This window comes from Bombina bombina, chromosome 4 (assembly GCF_027579735.1).
Source record: "Bombina bombina isolate aBomBom1 chromosome 4, aBomBom1.pri, whole genome shotgun sequence".
NCBI classification, from domain to species: Eukaryota; Metazoa; Chordata; class Amphibia; order Anura; family Bombinatoridae; genus Bombina; species Bombina bombina.
This window is the reverse complement of record NC_069502.1, coordinates 433,677,713-433,701,647: the sequence shown is the minus strand read 5'-3', so window position 1 is coordinate 433,701,647 and position 23,935 is coordinate 433,677,713. Positions and strand designations below refer to the sequence as shown.

The 23,935-nt window shown below is 36.6% G+C and overlaps 1 protein-coding gene across 3 annotated transcripts in view; it reads right to left on the bottom strand.

The window, feature by feature from the left end:
• MASP1 (MBL associated serine protease 1) overlaps positions 1 to 23,935 on the bottom strand; it is a 318,359-nt gene that overhangs the window by 109,116 nt on the left and 185,308 nt on the right. For all 3 annotated transcript variants that reach the window (XM_053710259.1, XM_053710260.1, XM_053710258.1), the window contains exon 9: positions 8,979 to 9,116. In XM_053710259.1, the coding sequence (XP_053566234.1) occupies positions 8,979 to 9,116 (138 nt within the window). The remainder of the gene's footprint in view (positions 1 to 8,978; positions 9,117 to 23,935) is intronic.

Here is a 23,935-nt window from a genome sequence, read left to right as displayed (position 1 = left end):
TACCGCGGTCAGCAGGCATAAACATCACTAAGTCAGCTTTTCTCAAAATTCCTATGACAATTCAACTAACATGAGGTGTACCTCTTTCTGATTATATGTGGGAATACCTTTGATGAAAAAGGATGCTTATAAAATTAAGATAATGAGCATTTAATATGTTTTGAAATTTAAGATTTCACTCCTCTTAAAGCAATAGTTGCGCTTTAATAGCAACATGGCAGAATTGTTATGTATCATAATTTACACGCTTGTTAAGTGCATTATTCTTGTAGGTAGCAAGTTGGATACACTATAATGTTTTATGGTTTAGAGGGTAAACATTTAACATGTGAAAATCACTATTTTGTATATTGCACTGTGATGAGTTTGTAGCAACCACGGTCAGGAGGATAATTTGCAACAGGTGGATGGCTACGAGTAATATAATGGAAATAAAATGCCCAATTTTTTCAAATATAAAGAGTGCTGAATTCCCTTAATTTTGGATATAAAGAAGATTATCTTTTCAATCCTTATCTCTCTTTTCTGTTTAATTTTATAATTATTCTAAGGATCTGCACCAGTATTTTCCTGCATTGGGAAAATACTTTAGGGTTTTTTATTAATAATATAGTAAAATTATAGGTCTCTTCCCATCACTCAGTATTGTTTATATATATATATTCAAACAAATAGAAATAATGAGGTGACAAAACTTATAGAGGCATAAAAAGATTAATATCATAAGTGTCAATCATATGCTGCAACAGGGAGCATTAAAATGAGTAATTTATTGGAAATACATGAGAGCAATATTCAACAAACTGAAGGGTACTCAAAACAATTCTGATCATAGTGCTCTATGAAATTTCCTACCAGCTGGAAAAAAACATAAAAATAAAACTAAAAATAAAACAATATTGAAACTAAATAATTCAAGTTACCAAAAGAAAAAACCTATTTATAACCACAGGTGATAAAGTCCCAGTAGGTAGTATAGAGAGAGTTCCCAACGGTTCAATCATAAATATTGTAGCAACATGGGCCTCTGGTAATTAAAGAGTTAAATGTTGCTTGTTGCTAGTAAAGAGTTAGATGGTGCTTTTAACTTATGTACAATCTGCAAAAAAACAGAATTTATGCTTACCTGATAAATTACTATCTCCAACGGTGTGTCCGGTCCACGGCGTCATCCTTACTTGTGGGATATTCTCTTCCCCAACAGGAAATGGCAAAGAGTCCCAGCAAAGCTGGTCACATGATCCCTCCTAGGCTCCGCCTACCCCAGTCATTCGACCGACGGACAGGAGGAAATATATATAGGAGAAACCATATGATACCGTGGTGACTGTAGTTAGAGAAAATAATTCATCAGACCTGATTAAAAAACCAGGGCGGGCCGTGGACCGGACACACCGTTGGAGAAAGTAATTTATCAGGTAAGCATAAATTCTGTTTTCTCCAACATTGGTGTGTCCTGTCCACGGCGTCATCCTTACTTGTGGGAACCAATACCAAAGCTTTAGGACACGGATGAAGGGAGGGAGCAAATCAGGTCACCTAAACGGAAGGAACCACAGCTTGCAAAACCTTTCTCCCAAAAATAGCCTCCGAAGAAGCAAAAGTATCAAATTTGTAAAATTTGGCAAAAGTGTGCAGTGAAGACCAAGTCGCTGCCTTACATATCTGGTCAACAGAAGCCTCGTTCTTGAAGGCCCATGTGGAAGCCACAGCCCTAGTGGAGTGAGCTGAGATTCTTTCAGGAGGCTGCCGTCCGACAGTCTCATAAGCCAATCGGATGATGCTTTTAAGCCAAAAGGAAAGAGAGGTAGAAGTCGCTTTTTGACCTCTCCTTTTACCAGAATAAACAACAAACAAGGAAGATGTTTGTCTGAAATCTTTAGTAGCCTCTAAATAGAACTTTAGAGCACGGACAACGTCCAAATTGTGTAACAAACGTTCCTTCTTTGAAACTGGATTCGGACACAAAGAAGGTACAACTATCTCCTGGTTAATATTTTTGCTAGAAACAACTTTAGGAAGAAAACCAGGCTTAGTACGCAAAACCACCTTATCTGCATGGAACACCAGATAAGGAGGAGAACACTGCAGAGCAGATAACTCTGAAACTCTTCTAGCAGAAGAAATTGCAACCAAAAACAAAACTTTCCAAGATAGTAACTTAATATCTATGGAATGTAAGGGTTCAAACGGAACCCCTTGAAGAACTGAAAGAACTAGATTTAGACTCCAGGGAGGAGTCAAAGGTCTGTAAACAGGCTTGATCCTAACCAGAGCCTGAACAAATGCTTGAACATCTGGCACAGCTGCCAGTCTTTTGTGTAGTAAGACAGATAAAGCAGAGATCTGTCCCTTTAGAGAACTTGCAGATAATCCTTTCTCCAAACCTTCTTGAAGAAAGGAGAGAATCTTAGGAATTTTTATCTTATTCCATGGGAATCCTTTGGATTCACACCAACAGATATATTTTTTCCATATTTTATGGTAAATTTTTCTAGTTACAGGTTTTCTGGCCTGAACCAGAGTATCTATCACCGAATCTGAAAACCCACGCTTTGATAGAATCAAGCATTCAATCTCCAAGCCGTCAGTTGGAGGGAGACCAGATTTGGGTGTTCGAATGGACCTTGAACAAGAAGGTCCTGTCTCAAAGGTAGCTTCCATGGTGGAGCCGATGACATATTCACCAGGTCTGCATACCAAGTCCTGCGTGGCCACGCAGGAGCTATCAAGATCACCGAGGCCCTCTCCTGATTGATCCTGGCTACCAGCCTGGGAATGAGAGGAAACGGTGGGAATACGTAAGCTAGGTTGAAAGTCCAAGGTGCTACTAGTGCATCTACTCGAGTCACCTTGGGATCCCTGGATCTGGACCCGTAGCAAGGAACCTTGAAGTTCTGACGAGACGCCATCAGATCCATGTCTGGAATGCCCCATAATTGAGTTATTTGGGCAAAGATTTCCAGATGGAGTTCCCACTCCCCCGGATGAAATGTCTGACGACTCAGAAAATCCGCTTCCCAATTTTCCACTCCTGGGATGTGGATCGCAGACAAGTGGCAGGAGTGATCCTCCGCCCATTGAATTATTTTGGTCACTTCTTTCATCGCCAGGGAACTCTTTGTTCCCCCTTGATGATTGATATAAGCAACAGTCGTCATGTTGTCTGATTGGAACCTTATGAATTTGGCCTTTGCTAGTTGAGGCCAAGCTCTGAGAGCATTGAATATCGCTCTCAGTTCCAGAATGTTTATCGGGAGAAGAGACTCTTCCCGAGACCATAGACCCTGAGCTTTCAGGGATTCCCAGACCGCACCCCAGCCCACTAGACTGGCGTCGGTCGTGACAATGACCCACTCTGGCCTGCGGAAGCTCATTCCCTGGGACAGATGGTCCAGGGTCAGCCACCAACGGAGTGAATCTCTGGTCATTTGATCTACTTGAATCATTGGAGACAAGTCTGTATAATCCCCATTCCACTGTTTGAGCATGCACAGTTGTAATGGTCTTAGATGAATTCGTGCAAAAGGAACTATGTCCATTGTTGCAACCATCAATCCTATTACTTCCATGCACTGCGCTATGGAAGGATGAGGAACAGAATGAAGCACTTGACAAGAGCTTAGAAGTTTTGATTTTCTGACCTGTGTCAGAAAAATCCTCATTTCTAAGGAATCTATTATTGTTCCCAAGAAGGGAACTCTTGTTGACGGGGACAGAGAACTCTTTTCTTTGTTCACCTTCCATCCGTGAGATGTGAGAAAGGCTAGAACGATGTCCGTATGAGCCTTTGCCTTTGACAGGGACGACGCTTGTATTAGAATGTCGTCCAAGTAAGGTACTACTGCAATGCCCCTTGGTCTTAGAACCGCTAGAAGGGACCCTAGCACCTTTGTGAAAATCCTTGGCCAAAAAACTCTTAACCATCTCCGTGGAGATGTTGCCTGTGCAACGGCAAAGAGAATGACTGGGGTAGGCGGAGCCTAGGAGGGATCATGTGACCAGCTTTGCTGGGACTCTTTGCCATTTCCTGTTGGGGAAGAGAATATCCCACAAGTAAGGATGACGCTGTGGACCGGACACACCAATGTTGGAGAAATGGTTACATTATCTTCCTTGTTATTCAGATGTGGTGCAAGGTATAATCCAAACTTCACTTGGAGATACTATTTAAACTAACAATTCCACCTTCGCGGTAAGTATTTAACCAGTTCTTGGCTGTCAGCAATACTTCATATTGTTAGAAAAACAAGCTCCGCCGTAGCGGTAAAGATGTTCACCAGTTTTGGAACAAATAACAGATACTGTGTCTGAGAATGTATCCCGCCGTAGCGGTTATACTTGCGTTGTTTGAGAGTCCCACTATCGCGGTGCCGCACCTCCAGGGGTGCTCCTCTCGCACTTCTTCGTAACCTTTAGTTATTTTGCAGTTGTTCACAGATTCCAAAGTTGCCTAATATCTTAAATAATTCCACCAGGAATCTTTGTCTCATGAAGTTCCTAACAAACACTCCAGCCAGCTACGCACGTTTCACCCCTAAGGCTATGGGGCTTCTTCCGGCTCCAAATTCAATCAATACCTTACAGGTGTATTTGGTGTACCTTTAACAGAAACATCACGGAGGAAAACTCTTCCCTTTCTTGAAGCCTTTAACAATTCAATGTTGTTCTTGGGGTAAAATGGTAACTATGTTTGAACTAAGACAAAAATTGTATCAGCATTATTTTATACATATTTATGTGTCAAACAGAAAAATATAATAAAGACTACGGAATTGTAAATAGTACCGTAATTAAAAATTATATACAATAACAAAATGAGTGTGCTCCCCTGTAATGCAGCACTGGCCGACACTAATATTTGAAAATCCACTTTATCATAATAATAATAATAGTGTCCTACCATGAGTGAAACACCCTTTCATAACCTATTAAGCAATTTTATGATTGCACAATATGGCAAGTTTTATTCAATAGCCATTAGTTTGCCTATTTCTCTTAAATAATAGTCAAAATTATATAATGCTTTTATGCTGATAAATAGGTTTTCTTATAGGTCTTTGACATGGATTATTTCTTTACTTCCTTTTCTCCTCAAAGATAGATTAGATTGCACTCTCATGCAGCAACCTCATTCACCTAGAAAGCATGCATAGTTAATTTCCTCATTCATGCCTTGGGGGGCAAGAGCTTCTAAATTAAATATCCATTTGCATTCATTCTGTAAAAGTTTTTTTATCCAGATCACCACCACGCTCTCTGAGATCAATATTTTGCAGACCCCTAAATTTTAGTTCATGCTTGTTACTATTATGAAAATAGAAAAAATGTCGGGCTACACTACTAGTGTCAATCAATTTATTCTTTATATCTCTCTTGTGCTCTTTAATTCTTTCTTTGAGCTCTCTGTACGTTTTACCAACGTAATAACACGGACAATTACAGTAAACTAGATATACTACTCCTACACTTACACAGTTTATGTGTACCTGGATGTACCATTGTTTACCAAATTTATCGATAAATTTATTCCCAGTACTCATGTTTGGACAGACTGAACATTTGGAACACTTAAAATTGCCATCTTTATTTTTATATTGTGACAGCCAAGTTTCAGACTTATTCATACGAAAATGGCTTCTAACTAATTTATCCTTGAGATTGGGGGCTTTCTTTGCTGTCATTTGGGGAACACTGCTTATTTGTTTCGCTATAGAACTATCTAAAGTTAGGATATGCCAATGTTTTAGCAATATTGTCCTAATTTTAGCCCAGGAATCATTATAAACACTAATAAATCTTACTGTATCTGATTTTAAATTATCCTTTTGTTTATACAATATTTCCTGTTGATTCTTATACCTTGCTTTTGTGTATGCCTGTTTTAGACAATTTTGGGAATACCCCCTTTCCTTGAATCTTTTTTGTAGGTCACATACCTCAATTTTAAAAGTTTCAGTTTGTGTGCAATTTCTCCTATGTCTGAGATATTGGCCATGTGGTATATTAAATAGAAGATGAGATGGGTAATGGCTATCAGCACGCAATAGTGTGTTGCCAGCAGTAGGTTTCCTATGGGTTGATGTAGTAACAATTTGATTTACATTGCTAATATTTAAGTCTAAAAAGCTTATTTCTGTTCTACTACTAGTATATGTGAATTTCAAATTGAAGGTGTTCTGATTCAGAACCTCCATAAATTTGATTAATTCTTCCTCTGACCCTTCCCATAGCATTAAAGCATAATCTATGAAGTGTATCCATAATCCTATTTTGTCCTTATATTCACCGTCCCAAATTATCTCTTTTTCCCAATACCCAAGGTACAGACATGCGTACGTAGGCGCACAGCATGTACCCATGGCTGTAAACAATGGTACATCCAGGGACACATAAACTGTGTAAGTGTAGGAGTAGTATATCTAGTTTACTGTAATTGTCCGTGTTATTACGTTGGTAAAATGTACAGAGAGCTCAAAGAAAGAATTAAAGAGCACAAGAGAGATATAAAGAATAAATTGATTGACACTAGTAGTGTAGCCCGACATTTTTTCTATTTTCATAATAGTAACAAGCATGAACTAAAATTTAGGGGTCTGCAAAATATTGATCTCAGAGAGCGTGGTGGTGATCTGGATAAAAAACTTTTACAGAATGAATGCAAATGGATATTTAATTTAGAAGCTCTTGCCCCCCAAGGCATGAATGAGGAAATTAACTATGCATGCTTTCTAGGTGAATGAGGTTGCTGCATGAGAGTGCAATCTAATCTATCTTTGAGGAGAAAAGGAAGTAAAGAAATAATCCATGTCAAAGACCTATAAGAAAACCTATTTATCAGCATAAAAGCATTATATAATTTTGACTCTTATTTAAGAGAAATAGGCAAACTAATGGCTATTGAATAAAACTTGCCATATTGTGCAATCATAAAATTGTTTAATAGGTTATGAAAGGGTGTTTCACTTATGGTAGGACACTATTATTATTATTATGATAAAGTGGATTTTCAAATATTAGTGTCGGCCAGTGCTGCATTACAGGGGAGCACACTCATTTTGTTATTGTATATAATTTTTAATTACGGTACTATTTACAATTCCGTAGTCTTTATTATATTTTTCTGTTTGACACATAAATATGTATAAAATAATGCTGATACAATTTTTGTCTTAGTTCAAACATAGTTACCATTTTACCCCAAGAACAACATTGAATTGTTAAAGGCTTCAAGAAAGGGAAGAGTTGTCCTCCGTGATGTTTCTGTTAAAGGTACACCAAATACACCTGTAAGATATTGATTGAATTTGGAGCCGGAAGAAGCCCCATAGCCTTAGGGGTGAAACGCGCGTAGCTGGTTGGAGTGTTTGTTAGGAACTTCATGAGACAAAGATTTCTGGTGGAATTATTTAAGATAGTAGCCACTTTGGAGTCTGTGAACAACTGCAAAATAACTAAAGGTTACAAAGAAGTGCGAGAGGAGCACCCCTGGAGGTGCGGCACCGCGATAGTGGGACTCTCAAACAACGCAAGTATAACCGCTACGGCGGGATACATTCTCAGACACAGTATCTGTTATTTGTACCAAAACTGGTGAACATCTTTACCGCTACGGCGGAGCTTGTTTTTCTAACAATATGAAGTATTGCTGACAGCCAAGAACTGGTTAAATACTTACCGCGAAGGTGGAATTGTTAGTTTAAATAGTATCTCCAAGTGAAGTTTGGATTATACCTTGCACCACATCTGAATAACAAGGAAGATAATGTAACCATTTTTTGCAGGTTGTATATAAGTTAAAAGCACCATCTAACTCTTTACTAGCAACAAGCAACATTTAACTCTTTAATTACCAGAGGCCCATGTTGCTACAATATTTATGATTGAACTGTTGGGAACTCTCTCTATACTACCTACTGGGACTTTATCACCTGTGGTTATAAACAGGTTTTTTCTTTTGGTAACTTGAATTATTTAGTTTCAATATTGTTTTATTTTTAGTTTTATTTTTATGTTTTTTTCCAGCTGGTAGGAAATTTCATAGTGCACTATGATCAGAATTGTTTTGAGTACCCTTCAGTTTGTTGAATATTGCTCTCATGTATTTCCAATAAATTACTCATTTTAATGCTCCCTGTTGCAGCATATGATTGACACTTATGATATTAATCTTTTTATGCCTCTATAAGGTTTGTCACTTTAGAATTGCTTACCCAATTACATTTATAGGGATTGGTTAGTGCTGGATAGGAGAGGCTCATTATTTCTATTTGTTTGAGTAAAAATGTTCTACTTTCCCCTTGCACCAGAGGTCTGATAAGTACTTAGCATTCGGACCTCTGTAAACTACCCCCGTTATTGGCAAAACTGATAGTGCTGACAACCCCTTCTTTTTTATATATATATATATGTATATATTCATAAAGATATAAAGATATATATATATATATATAGAGAGAGAGAGAGAGAGAAAGAGAGAGAGAAAGAGAGAGAGAGAGAGAGAGAGAGAGAGAGAGAGGGAGATTTTACAAATAATAATTATATATATATAGAAATATATATTTTAAAACAAAAAGAACATTTTCTTCTATGCGATGAACATAGGAATGTAAAGTATTCCTAACACACTTTGGGTTTAGCATAGTTGTTGTAACGCACTGTCGGATTAGTGCACGATCGATAACTGTTAAGAAGTTAGCGAGGTTGCGTTATCCAGTCTTGAAGTTAGCGCACATTCGAATTAGCTTGCACGCTAACTTTTAACTTTCAACTTGTAATACACACTCTAATCTGGCTGTGATAAATTTTTACTTTGAGTGCAGTTAGCACGCAAGCAAAAAAGTAATTTAGCTTGTCACTTGTAATCTGGCCCAATGTGTTTAAACAGGTAAGCAGTTTAGTCAAACCTGTTAGACATTTGACTGTATATATATACATTTTTATAGGTTAATAATCATGCAAGAGGAGGGCACACTTACTTGTGATGTTAGGTACCATTGTGTAATAAGGTTCTCGACAAGAATACTGTAAAGTTGACTGGTAGGTAGTGAGATTTTGTATTGTAGAAAAGGTGACAAATCCATTCTCCAGTTCCTTTGGTGGCTTACAGTCAACAACTACAAAGCAGAATAAATCATTGTCATGTACAAAATCATCCAGTATAATCAATACACGCTCAGCTCACATGCTCGTCCCTCTTTCTAGCAGAGATCATACGTGCATGGTAATGGCATATGATTTTAACAGTGTGAACTGAAGGATAACCTTTAAAGAACACCTCAAAATAATTGTCAGAAAGAGCCTAAAGCACTGGTATCTGATATATCTGAACTGGAGCACAGGTGAAATAATTAGGGATGGGCGAATGTTTCGCAACATTCGAAAAACGGCACGAATTTTAACACATTCGTTCGTTCGAATCGAATTTCGAATGTTTACATAACATTCTAACATTCGATTTTCGAATGTTCGGTTTCGAATTTTACGATTACATTCGAAAATATTCGAATTCGAAAAATTCGAATTTAGATTGTAATAGTATTTCTAATGCTTTTTCTTTAAATGTAATATTCGAATTATGCAATATTCGAATTCAAAAAATTCGAATTTAGATTGTAATAGTATTTCTAATGCTTTTTCTTTAAATGTAATATTCGAATTATGCAATATTCGAATTCGAAAAATTCGAATTTAGATTGTAATAGTATTTCTAATGCTTTTTCTTTAAATGTAATATTCGAATTATGCAATATTCGAATTCGAAAAATTCAAATTTAGATTGTAATAGTATTTCTAATGCTTTTTCTTTAAATGTAATTTTCGAATTATGCAATACGTGTATTCGAATTCGAATTTTTTTCATTTAGATTGTAATAGTATTTCTAATGCTTTTTCTTTAAATGTAATATTCAAATTATGCAATACGTGTATTCGAATTCGAAAAATTTGAATTTAGATTGTAATAGTATTTCTAATGCTTTTTCTTTAAATGTAATATTCAAATTATGCAATACGAGAATTCGAATTCGAAAAATTCAAATTTAGATTGTAATAGTATTTCTAATGCTTTTTCTTTAAATGTAATATTCGAATTATGCAATATTCGAATTCGAAAAATTCGAATTTAGATTGTAATAGTATTTCTAATGCTTTTTCTTTAAATGTAATTTTCGAATTATGCAATATTCGAATTCGAAAAATTCGAATTTAGATTGTAATAGTATGTCTAATGCTTTTTCTTTAAATGTAATATTCAAATTATGCAATACGTGTATTCGAATTCGAAAAATTTGAATTTAGATTGTAATAGTATTTCTAATGCTTTTAAATGTAATATTCGAATTATGCAATATTCGAATTCGAAAAATTCGAATTTATATTCGAATTCGAAAAATTTGAATTTATATTCGAATTCGAAAAATTCAAATTTCGAATGTAGACATTCGATATAATTATAAACATTCGAATTCGAAAGTGACATTCGAAAACTGTAAATAACATTCGATTTTCGAATTTTTAAGAATATTCGTTCTTATCGACATTCGAATTTAGAATTCGAATTTCGGTAATAACATTCGTTCTACATTCGAAATTCGAAAATTTGCACATTCGCCCATCCCTAGAAATAATCAACTGATTAGTAAACATGGTTATTTTACCAACTCTCATTCAAGGTAATCCAGAAAACCTGGCCTGTTGGGGATGGGGAGGCCTGAGAACAGGTTTGAAAACCAGTGGCCTAAAGCATTCTATTATTATTTAAATGACAATATATCACTGATTATTATGTAATGAATATTTTAGTTGCACAATGTTTCTAGTGTTCATTTGAAGTAAAAAATATTGAATATGTATACACTGAATAATAACAATGTTGTACTATTCTATTTATCATACATTTTCGAATGTTTACATAACATTCTAACATTCGATTTTCGAATGTTCGGTTTCGAATTTTACGATTACATTCGAAAATATTCGAATTCGAAAAATTCGAATTTAGATTGTAATAGTATTTCTAATGCTTTTTCTTTAAATGTAATATTCGAATTATGCAATATTCGAATTCAAAAAATTCGAATTTAGATTGTAATAGTATTTCTAATGCTTTTTCTTTAAATGTAATATTCGAATTATGCAATATTCGAATTCGAAAAATTCGAATTTAGATTGTAATAGTATTTCTAATGCTTTTTCTTTAAATGTAATATTCGAATTATGCAATATTCGAATTCGAAAAATTCAAATTTAGATTGTAATAGTATTTCTAATGCTTTTTCTTTAAATGTAATTTTCGAATTATGCAATACGTGTATTCGAATTCGAATTTTTTTCATTTAGATTGTAATAGTATTTCTAATGCTTTTTCTTTAAATGTAATATTCAAATTATGCAATACGTGTATTCGAATTCGAAAAATTTGAATTTAGATTGTAATAGTATTTCTAATGCTTTTTCTTTAAATGTAATATTCAAATTATGCAATACGAGAATTCGAATTCGAAAAATTCAAATTTAGATTGTAATAGTATTTCTAATGCTTTTTCTTTAAATGTAATATTCGAATTATGCAATATTCGAATTCGAAAAATTCGAATTTAGATTGTAATAGTATTTCTAATGCTTTTTCTTTAAATGTAATTTTCGAATTATGCAATATTCGAATTCGAAAAATTCGAATTTAGATTGTAATAGTATGTCTAATGCTTTTTCTTTAAATGTAATATTCAAATTATGCAATACGTGTATTCGAATTCGAAAAATTTGAATTTAGATTGTAATAGTATTTCTAATGCTTTTAAATGTAATATTCGAATTATGCAATATTCGAATTCGAAAAATTCGAATTTATATTCGAATTCGAAAAATTTGAATTTATATTCGAATTCGAAAAATTCAAATTTCGAATGTAGACATTCGATATAATTATAAACATTCGAATTCGAAAGTGACATTCGAAAACTGTAAATAACATTCGATTTTCGAATTTTTAAGAATATTCGTTCTTATCGACATTCGAATTTAGAATTCGAATTTCGGTAATAACATTCGTTCTACATTCGAAATTCGAAAATTTGCACATTCGCCCATCCCTAGAAATAATCAACTGATTAGTAAACATGGTTATTTTACCAACTCTCATTCAAGGTAATCCAGAAAACCTGGCCTGTTGGGGATGGGGAGGCCTGAGAACAGGTTTGAAAACCAGTGGCCTAAAGCATTCTATTATTATTTAAATGACAATATATCACTGATTATTATGTAATGAATATTTTAGTTGCACAATGTTTCTAGTGTTCATTTGAAGTAAAAAATATTGAATATGTATACACTGAATAATAACAATGTTGTACTATTCTATTTATCATACATTTTTACTCATAAATTCATTGGAGCAATTAAAGGACAAGTCTCTGAGTTTACAAGTTTTACTATGGATAAAGCTTTATGCACATTTTCAGTAGGTTATAAAATAATAAGGCCTATTAATAAACATGAAACTCAACATTTTTCTTCCATGCTTCAGATATAACCTGCAATTTTAAACATTTTATAATTTACTTCTATAATCAAAATGTATTTGTTTTTTATTTTTTTCATTCATTCATTTTTATCTTGTAAAACAGGGTCGTAAGCTCAGGAGTGTGCACATGTTGGGAACACTATATGGCAGAGGTTTTGCAGAAATTGTATCCATTTACAACAGCACTAGATGGCAACACTATTTCGTGCTATTCGACCTAGTTATCTCTTCAACAAAGAATGCCACGGAAATGAAGCACATTTGTTAATATAAGTTAATTGGAAACATTTATAAAAGTGTAAATTCTCTCTGAATCACAAAATATTTTTCGGGGGGTTTCATATCCCTTTAACCCCTTAAGTGCTAACGATGGCTCTAGCACTCTCCCACCTTGAGGGAGATCTGGGGGCTCCCATCCGCTCCTACCCCGGCGATCTGGCCTGCAAAGTGACAGGCATCGCCGGGGCTTCAAGTTTCACGCAGTGACGTCACGCGCAATGATGTGATGGCGTCACCGTGCAACTTTATTGACAACTGACAATTGTCAGTTATAGGGAGATGGGGGCATGCTGCTTAGAAGCCTGTATCTCAGGCATCTATGGATCTACAGACCCCCAAGACCCACCGTTGGAAAGGTAATATAGCATGTGGCATCTGCAAAAAAAAGTAAAAAGTTATTTAACTAAATGTTGTAAAAAAGTAAAAAAAATAATATGTGGGGGTCTTTAGGGGCTCATAAATAAAAATCAAAACTGCCTAGAGACCCCCAAAATATATTTTCTAAAAATTAACTAACATATCTTTAAAAAAATAAATATTGGATTATGTATTCTAGCTAAATGATCACTGTAGTAATCAGTGTAAATGCAGTGATCACTTAGCTATAAAATGTCACATTCCCTTTTCCAATATGGCTCCTGATATTATATTTGTAATCCAATGATCACCTAGATCATGTGGTTACAAATTACCAATGGTAGAGGAATGCTTTTTATGAAAAACTAATAACATTTTTATTATCAGTCTTGGCCTGTGTGTTAGGTGAGTAAGCATCCTCTTTGCTCAGCTCTCCCCAGAGTCTAAAATCCTTTCAGTTTATATCTTTTATTTCGAGCAGCATTATTTCTTTGAAAATATCTTTATTTTGTAAAGAGCCAAGCATAGTAGCCTCATATTGGTCAAAGCAGCCTACTCAGATGACCCCTATCTTCCCTGCTACAATGAGCAGGGACAGATATATGTTACTGCTCAAGTTTTGCATTATAATAATAATGCAAATGCTCTGCCACGGGACAACCCAGAACATGACAGATTGTTTAAAATAAGGCCTGTTCTTGACGATTCATTGGCAAGATTTCAAGAGTGCTATACTCCAGGCCAGAACATATCAGTCAATGAATCCCTGATCTTATATAAGGGACGTATTGTTTTTAAACAATACATTCCTTGTAAGAGAGCTCACTATGGGATCAAGCTGTATAAGCTGTGTGAGAGCTCTAGTGGATACATCTATCGTTTTAGGGTATACACTGGCAAGGATTCTATTCTAGCTCCCCCTGGCTGTCCCTCCTCCCTTGCTGCCAGTGAAAAAATAATGTGGGACTTACTCCACCCAATATTTAACAAAGGTTACCATGTATATGTGGATACACTGGTGTGCCATTATTTAAATTGCTATATAGCAAGGGCACTGTTGCGTGCGGCACAATCCGTGCCAATCGCAAAGGCTTTCCGACTCACATGTTCAGAAAGCAAAAGAGAGGAGAGACCACAGCTTTGTGCTTTGATGAGCTGCTAGCTGTGAAATTCACAGACAAGAAGGATGTGCATCTTCTCACAACTATACATGATGAGAGCACATCACCTGTTTATGTCAGGGGGCAGAACACGCCAACTATGAAACCCATATGTGTCCTGGATTAAAATCAGCATATGGGAGGAATAGATAAGACTGATCAGATGCTTGAACCATACTCTGCTTCTCACAAAGCATATACATGGAACAAGAAACTGGCAGTCCACTTGATACAATTGTCAATGGTTAATGCATTTGTCCTGTATCAGGCTACCCAAGGAAGAGGGCTATGTTTCCTGAAATTTCAGGAATCTGTTATTAAAAGCCTTCTCACATCAGGGGATATTCCAGTAACTGTGCCAAGTGAGGAGAATGCAAGGTTGCATGGCCGTCACTTTGCTGCATATATACCAGCTACTGAGAAAAAAACCTTTCCCTAGTAGAAGGTGTAGAGTGTGCAGTCAGCATGGACGTCGTAAAGACACCCGTTACTACTGTCCAGACTACCTCTCTAAACCAGGGCTATGCATGCCAGAATGCTTCCGTATATATCATACTATGGAAACATACTAGCTGCATACCCTTACAACCCCAGGAGGCTCTGAAATGCAGATACATGTTCCTGGTTGAAGCTAATGCCTGACCAGCCCAGTGCCCTGGTTGAGGCTTACACTTGACCAGCCTAGTGCCCTGGTTGAGGCTTACGCCTGACCAGCCCAGTACCCTGGTTCAGGCTTATGCCTGACCAGCACAGTACCCTGGTTGAGGCTTATGCCTGACCAGCACAGTGCCCTGGTTGAGGCTTATGCCTGACCAGCCTAGTGCCCTGGTTGAGGCTTACGCCTGACTAGCCCAGTGATTGAGTTGCCCCTAGCAAAAGGTACGTATGAAGGGAGATATGAAAGGTGTGTGACTGGCCAATGGTAGGGGTTGTGTTTCTGTGAGTGAATAAAGATACAAAAGGTGTGTGCATGGTCAGTAGTAGGGATGAAAGTCTTGATGTATGTAGGAGTGGGTGCTTCTGTGAGTAAATCAGACATATAAGGAGTGTGAATGGTCAGTAGTAAGGGTTGAAGCCTTGACGTGGCGTTACTGCTCACATGGGTATCCATGTGATAATTCAACCAGTGTGAGTGCCTGTAATGATTGTGAGGGTAATGCAAAAGAGTGTTATATTTTTAAACATATAATAAAATAATTTAGAATTAGGTTAGTCAATTAACGAGGTAGATAAAACTGTTTAATTGCATATATAACCCCTATACGTTTAAAGTGTTTCAAGGTAGCCATGTCTGCCACCTTGGAATTAGAGATACAGTATACAAGGTACACAGTTTTGGAAAGTACACCCCTTGACACATGAAATGAGGGGCTGCATGTATTGCTAGCACAAATTTGTAGTGAGTAAGACATAAATGAACATGTCACTTTGCTTAGAAAAAAATATTTTCTAAGCAAAGCACAATATTCCATGAATATTTGCGCATTCCATTTTTGTGATAGAAGTACATATAGCCCCTCATTTGAGGCGTCAGGGGGTGTACTTTCTACAAATGTGTACTTTATTTACCCTTATTTAACTTCCCAGGTGGCTAGAGCTGTTTAAGTGCAGATATGGCAACCTTGAAAATCTTATTTAAAATTGTCTTTAAACATTTAGGGGTGAGGTCTGCAGTTTAACAGCTGTAGCCACCTTGGAATTAGAGATACAGTATACAAGGTACACAGTTTTGGAAAGTACACCCCTTGGCGCATAAAATGAGGGGCTGCATGTATTGCTAGCACAAATTTGTAGTGTGTAATATATAAATGAAGATGCTGCTTTGTTTAATTTTTTTTTTACAAGTGTGATATTCGCTTATTTGTTGCACACTTCAGATTTGTGATACAAATACAAATAAGACCTCATTTGATGCAGCTGGGGGTGTAGTTTCTAAAAATATATAGTTTTATTGTCATTTCTTAACTTCCCAGGCAGCTGAAGCTGTTTAATTGCTGGCAACAATACATTTAATTTAAAGAGGCTTTTTGTTAAGGTCTATCAAATTGACATGTCGGCAATAAAACAGGTTACCTACTGCAAATATTTAGTAACACAGGTTTTGATGATAGAGTTTAGAAAAATAAAATTACAAACTAATTTTTATTGATTGTGTAGTAAAAAAATACACTTTTGTTTCACATTTTATGCTTTATTTTTAAACTGCAACAAAAAGCTCAAAACTAGCTTAGCACCCAGGAGGGAATTGGCTTAGCAGCTAAAAGGTTAAGTCAGCCTATGCTTTAACTCCTTGAATGCTAAGGAGGGCACATCCTCTGCACTACTCAACATATCTTGCTTTTAAAATAACCTCATATTCTTGCTAGTAAAGTGAAACATCCTCATTCATTCACCCTCAGTGCCAGTATGAAGTGTGATATCACTGTACACTGACATCACATACAATAAGGAAGAGCCCACACATACAGGCACCTCTGTATTTTCTGTAATGCGAATGAGAGGCTGGCAATGGCATTTGAAACCTATATCATGGCTTTAACCTTCAAGGCGAGACGTACTTTAAAGTTAACTCACAGTGGCAGATTAGTTCGTTTTTTCCTCTTTTATTGAGTTTTAAATGTAAATTTACAGACATGGCATGATAGCAATAGCATTAAACAAAATGTACAGATCGGTATATAAACAGCTTACTATGAATGTAATAGCACAAAATATTTTGTCTGCAATAAAATGATAGGAAATAACAGAACACCACAAACCTCATTTTATGAACTAACATAAATTTAAAGTAAGCTTTCTGCTACTGAAACCTTCTGGAAACTATATGAGGCCACTCTTGGACTTTCCTCATCATCATAAAAAGTTCTCACAGCAAGAAGGTATGTTGGGGAAAAATTAGACCACTTTTTAGTCTCATGATGTAGACAGATCTATGAGCAATTATAATGAATGTACAATATGCCACATATAGAAAATAAGATACCACAGTAAAATAGAGATACTGTACGTGTGCACAATATCAATAAGCATAACAGTAACTCTATATCTGGTATTTAGAAACACACGGCTAGACTATGAGTTTTGTGGTAAGCTCAAAAAGCAGCGTTAACAGGTCCTAACACTGCTTTTTAACGCAGGTTTAGGGGCACCGCACACTTCTTTGGCCTTAACGTAAATCAACTTACGTAAATTTCGTAAAGTCTTTTTTCAATGGGACTTGCATAGCACCGGTATTACGAGTTTGTCCTGGGAGGCCAAAAAGTGAGCGGTACACCCTCTACCACCAAGATTCCTAACGCATTTTAAAGTCAGTAGTTATGAGTTTTACACTACAAAGCAGTAGCATAAAACTCATAACTAAAGTGCTTAAAAGTACACTAACACCCATAAACTACCTGATAACCCCTAAACTGAGGCCCTCCCGCATCGCAAACACTAAAATAAAATTATTAACCCCTAATTTTCCGCTCCGGACATCGCCGCCACTATAATAAACATATTAACCCCTAAACCGCCGCACTCCCGCCTCGCAAACACTAGTTAAATATTATTAACCCCTAATTTTCCGCTCCAAACATCGCCGCCACTATAATAAACATATTAACCCCTAAAAGGCCGCACTTCCGCCTCGCAAACACTAGTTAAATATTATTAACCCCTAATCTGCCGCCCCTAACATCGCCGCCACCTACATTATACTTATTAACCCCTAATCTGCTGCCCCCAACATCTCGCTATCCTTGTTCACCTGCATTGAGATGCAGCTTTTACCTTTTCTTCAATAAAGATTTTTTGGATTTTATCTTGCCCCCAAGTGCTCAGATCACTGCTTTCTTGGATATCTCCGCCACCTACCTACATTTATTAACCCATAATCTGCCGTCCCCAACGTCGCCGCCACTATACTAAATTTATTATCCCCTAAACATATGTCTAACCCTAACCCTAACACACCCTAACTTAAAAATAATTTAAATAAATATAAATAAAACCTACAATTATTACCTAAATAATTCCTATTTAAAACTAAATACTTACCTATAAAATAAACCCTAAACTAGCTACAATATAACTAATAGTTACATTGTAGCTATCTTAGGGTTTATTTTTATTTTACAGGCAAGTTTGTATTTATTTTAACTAGGTAGAATAGTTATTAAATAGTTATTAACTATTTAATAACTACCTAGCTAAAATAAATTCAAATTGACCTGTAAAATAAAACCTAACCTAAGTTACATTAACACCTAACCTAAACTTACAATTAAATAAATTAGATAAATTAAATAAATTAAATAAAGTTAGCTAAATTACAAAAAAACAACACTAAATTACAGAAAATAAAAAACAAATTACAAGATCTTTAAACTAATTACACCTAATCTAATAGCCCTATCAAAATAAAAAAAGCCTCCCCTCCAAAATAAAAAAAAAACCCTAGCCTAAACTAAACTATCAATAGGGCCTTTTGCGGGGCATTGCCCCAAAGAAATCAGCTCTTTTACCTGTAAAAAAAATACAACCCCCCCCAACAGTAAAATCCACCACCCACACAACCAACCCCCCAAATAAAACCCTAACTAAAAAAACCTAAGCTCCCCATTGCCCTGAATGCAATCAGCCAATAGGATTGAGCTGGCATTCTAGTGGCTGTTCCAATCAGCCAATAGAATGCAAGCTCAATCCTATTGGCTGATTGGATCAGCCAATAGGATTGAGTTCAATCCTATTGGCTGATTGCATCAGCCAATAGGATTTTTTCTACCTTAATTAAGATTGGCTTATAGAATTGATCTTGGATGACGTCACTTAAAGGTACATTCATTCTGAAGAAGCCGTTGATTGAAGAGAATGCTCTGCGCCGGATGTCTTGAAGATGGAGCCGCTCCGCGTTGGAAGGATGAAAATAGAAGATGTCATCTGGATGAAGACTTCTGCCCATCTGGAGGACCAATTCTGCCCGTCTGGAGGACCAATTCTGCCGGCTTCGTTGAGGACATCTTGCCGCTTGGATAAAGACTTCTCCTGGTAAGTGAATCTTCGGGGGTTAGTGTTAGGATTTTTTTAAGGGTGTATTGGGTGGGTTTTATTTTTAGGTTAGGGCTTTGGTCAGCAATAGAGCTAAATGCCCTTTTAAGGGAAATGCCCATCCAAATGCCCTTTTCAGGGCAATGGGGAGCTTAGTTTTTTTAGTTAGGCTTTTATTTGGGGGTTGGTTGTGTGGGTGGTGGGTTTTACTGTTGGGGGGGGTATTTGTATTTTTTATTTACAGGTAAAAGAGCTGATTTCTTTGGGGCAATGCCCTGCAAAAGACCCTTTAAAGGGCTATTGATAGTTTAGTTTAGGCTAAGGGGTTTTATTATTTTTTTATTTTTTTTTATTTTTATAGGGCTCTTAGATTAGGTGTAATTAGTTTAAATATCTTGTAATTTGTTTTTTATTTTGTGTAATTTAGTGTTTGTTTGTTTTTTGTATTTAATTTATTTAATTGTATTTCATTTAGTTAATTTATTTAATTGTAGTGTAGTTTTAGGTGTTAGTGTAACTTAGGTTAGGTTTTATTTTACAGGTAAATTTGTATTTATTTTAGCTAGGTAGTTCGTTAATAGTTAATAACTGTTTAGTAACTATTCTACCTAGTTAAAATAAATACAAACTTGCCTGTGAAATAAAAATAATCCCTAAGCTAGATACAATGTAACTATTAGTTATATTGTAGCTAGCTTAGGGTTTATTTTATAGGTAAGTATTTAGTTTTAAATAGGAATAATTTAGTTAATGACAGTAATTTTATTTAGATTTATTTAAATTATATTTAAGTTAGGGGGTGTTAGGGTTAGACTAAGGTTTAGGGATTAATAAATTTAGAATAGTAGCGGTAATGTTGGGGGCGGCAGATTAGGGGTTAATAAATGTAGGTAAATTGCGGTGATGTTAGGGGCAGCAGATTAGGGATTAATAAATATAATGTAGGTGTCGGCGATGTTGGGGGCAGCAGATTAGGGGCTAATAAATATAATGTAGGTGGCGGCGATGTCCGGAGCGGCAGATTAGGGGTTAATAAATATAATGTAGGTGTCTGCGATGTCAGGGGCGGCAGATTAGGGGTTAATAAGTGTAATATTAGGGGTGTTTAGACTCGGGGTTCATGTTAGGGTATTAGGTGTAAACACAAAATGTGTTTCCCCATAGGAATCAATGGGGCTGCGTTACTAAGATTTACCCTGCTTTTTGGCAGGTGTTAGACTTTTTCTCAGCCTGCTCTCCCCATTGATGTCTATGGTGAAATCGTGCACAAGCATGTACAACCAGCTCACCGCTGACTTAAGTAGCGCTGGTATTGGAGTGCGGTATGGAGTTAAATTTTGCTCTACGCTCACTACTTGCCTTTTAGCGAAGAGTTTGTAAAAACCCGTAGTACCAGCGCTGCAGGTAAGTGAGCATTGAGAAAAAACTGCAAGTTAGCACTGCACCCCTCATAACGCAAGACTCGTAATCTAGCCGACAGTATTTTAAATAGAAGAAAATCTTGGAATTTACACAGAAGGCCACCTACTGAGGGACTGAGATCCTGATAGAGAAATAATTATGTTGTTTGCTATCATAGCCAAGTCTTGGATCAGGTATTAATAACAATTGCCAGACAATATACAAAGCACACTTAAACTCATAATAACACTGTCTAATAAAAAGTATTTAAACAAAATCTTGCACTCAAAGTTATAAGGGCTCAAAGACATGAGATCTCAGTTGTTAGAAAATAAAGTAAGGCAAAGGAATTTAACATTGAGATACATACATATACATGTCTAAAAATGTGTATGATGTATTTATATGTGTATATATGTATTTATATGTGTATATATGTATTTACACAAAACCAACAAAAGAGATGCTGGGTTGATTAAGTACTGAGTGGCGTGATAAAGACATAAACTAAAAGGTAATCCGCAACATTAATGATCCCACTATGTGGGTGAGTAGCCAAAGTTTCTTGAATTCACAGTGTCCCTCTTAAGCAAAAGAAGCAACCAAATAGCTCCCATAGTTACGTGATTCCCGCAACTGCATCTACCAGAGTTACCTGTTAGAGGGATCCTACTGGAATGGAGAAATGGACTCACTCAAAACGCTGCAAACATCCGCAGCTATAGCTCTGTTGCTGCTGATCCCCACTGTGCTGCATGACAAGAATGTCTCTAGCTTTAGGTGGCTAGTGATTGATAAAGTCCCCCCTCCAAGACGAGGGGGTGACAGACAAAAGCTTTTGGAAAAACGAGAGATGCTATGGATTTTCAAGTTGTCCACTAAGGTTCCACTTGGGCTTAATGCAGAATACGATTGAATTAACTATTGGGAATAATCACTACTCAGTATTCTGATGTTATTAATAATTGTCGGACATATATCCCATATTTGTACATTAATTAATTATTAAATTTATGTACTCATTTATATAACTCTTTGATAAAATCCCCCGTATTCATACTAACAACTCCTGTATTTTAAAAATCCGGAGTTTTCTATCTCATATATATTAATAAAAAAAATCTGCATTTCTATGTATGCATGTATCCAGTTATGATCAATCAACATATCTCAATTAATGCTAGGCATTCCATAATAATAATATTTTTCCCTTTCTGAGGTAATAGACAGTGATACATTGTGGTCATATATATATATATATATATATATATATATATATATAGTTTATTGATGAGCCAATGGCATCTATTTATCAAGCCGTCAACCGCAAATACGCTGGAATTCCACAGCGTATTTGTGGCGAGCCTGATTCGCCTTAGTTATCAAACCCTACAAACCGGCAAAAGTAGAATTTGGTGACATAACATACGATCCGCCAGACTCAGTTCGACACAGATCGATGCTTACGTCACTACAGATGTTCTGATTGCAAGTTCGGCACAATCTGACTACTTTTGGAAGTTATCAAATATCCACCAGGTACGCACGCCACTATTCCGGCCTAGCGTACCTGGTTTTCAATCTGCCGCCCTGGAGGCGGCGGATGCCATAGGAATCAATGGGAGTCAGAAAGCAGCGAAAGCTCATGTTAGCTGCTGCCCGATATCTCATTGATTTCTATGGGAATGTTTACACCTAACCCCCTAACATGTACCCCGAGTCTAAACACCCCTAATTTGCCCCCCCCTACACCACCGCCACCCTCATTATACTTATTAACCCCTAAACCGCCGCTCACGGACCCCGCTGCAGCTAAATAAAGTGTTTAACCCCTAAACCGCCGCTCCCAGAGCCCACCGCCACCTACATTATACTTATTAACCCCTAATCTGACCCCCCTACACCGCCGCCACCTACATTATATTTATTAACCCCTAATCTGCCCCCCCCTACACTGCCGCCACTATATTAAATTTATTAACCCCTAAACCGAAGTCTAACCCTAACCCTAACACCCCCTAACTTAAATATAATTTAAATAAATATAAATAAACATTTCTAGCATTAAATAAATTATTCCTATTTAAAACTAAATACTTACCTATAAAATAAACCATAAGATAGCTACAATATAACTAATAGTTACATTGTAGCTATCTTAGGGTTTATTTTTATTTTACAGGCAAGTTTTTATTTATTTTAACTAGGTACAATAGTTATTAAATAGTTATTAACTATTTAATAACTTCCTAGTTAAAATAAAGACAAATTTACCTGTAAAATAAAACCTAACCTAAGTTACAATTACACCTAACACTACACTATAATTAAATTAATTCCCTAAATTGGGGGCGGAGCCAACCGCCAAGCTAGCAAGACGCGCCACTACAGAGCTCCTGATGGCAGGTTACTAAAATTAATATTTATGGAGTTCTAAGTACCCAAATAACCTGTACTCTGATCCTGGCATACCCTCAGGAAACGGACTGCACATACAGAGATGGCACTTCTAACTAAAGAGAACTTTCACAATGAGGTTCAACGCATGCTGGAACACTTAGCATGGCGGATGGAAGAAAACTTTGGTGACATCTCAGCAACCCTAAGATTAGTCACTTATAAATCGTCTGAGCCACAAATTCTACTAAGCGAGAAACTACCTGCACATACACCGCTGACCGGAACTGTTACTACCCCACCCGCTACAGGAGCAGACTTCAGAGACCAGAGTAATGGCGTATCCCGACAACAGGAGGCTGTTTCCTCAGAGCCTGCAAGCCCCCACGGACACCTACGCCTGAAGCACTGGTATTCCTGGTCTTCAACTATTCCTTGCGCCAAGGTAAATACCGTGCTGCTAACTAAACAACTCGTAGCTACATCCCTGGTCCCTATCTCTAACTTACCCAGAGGAGCCTCCACTTGGCTGGACGAGGTGATAGCAGCTGAGACAAAAGCGGCTGGTGCGTATGTGATGAAATTACCGCTAGCTCACGCATAGATTTCCTCTTTCTCACAATTGAGAAGCTGCGGTGAAGACTTTTCTGAGATGGCAAGCTCCAGTCTGCGACAGGGAATCAAACGGCTACACTTTCGTATGTTCACTGGAAGCCTTCAGAACCCCTTTGATCCAGGTGGCTAGTATTGTATATTCCCCCCCTGCTGCGTAGCCAAAACCAGTGGCATT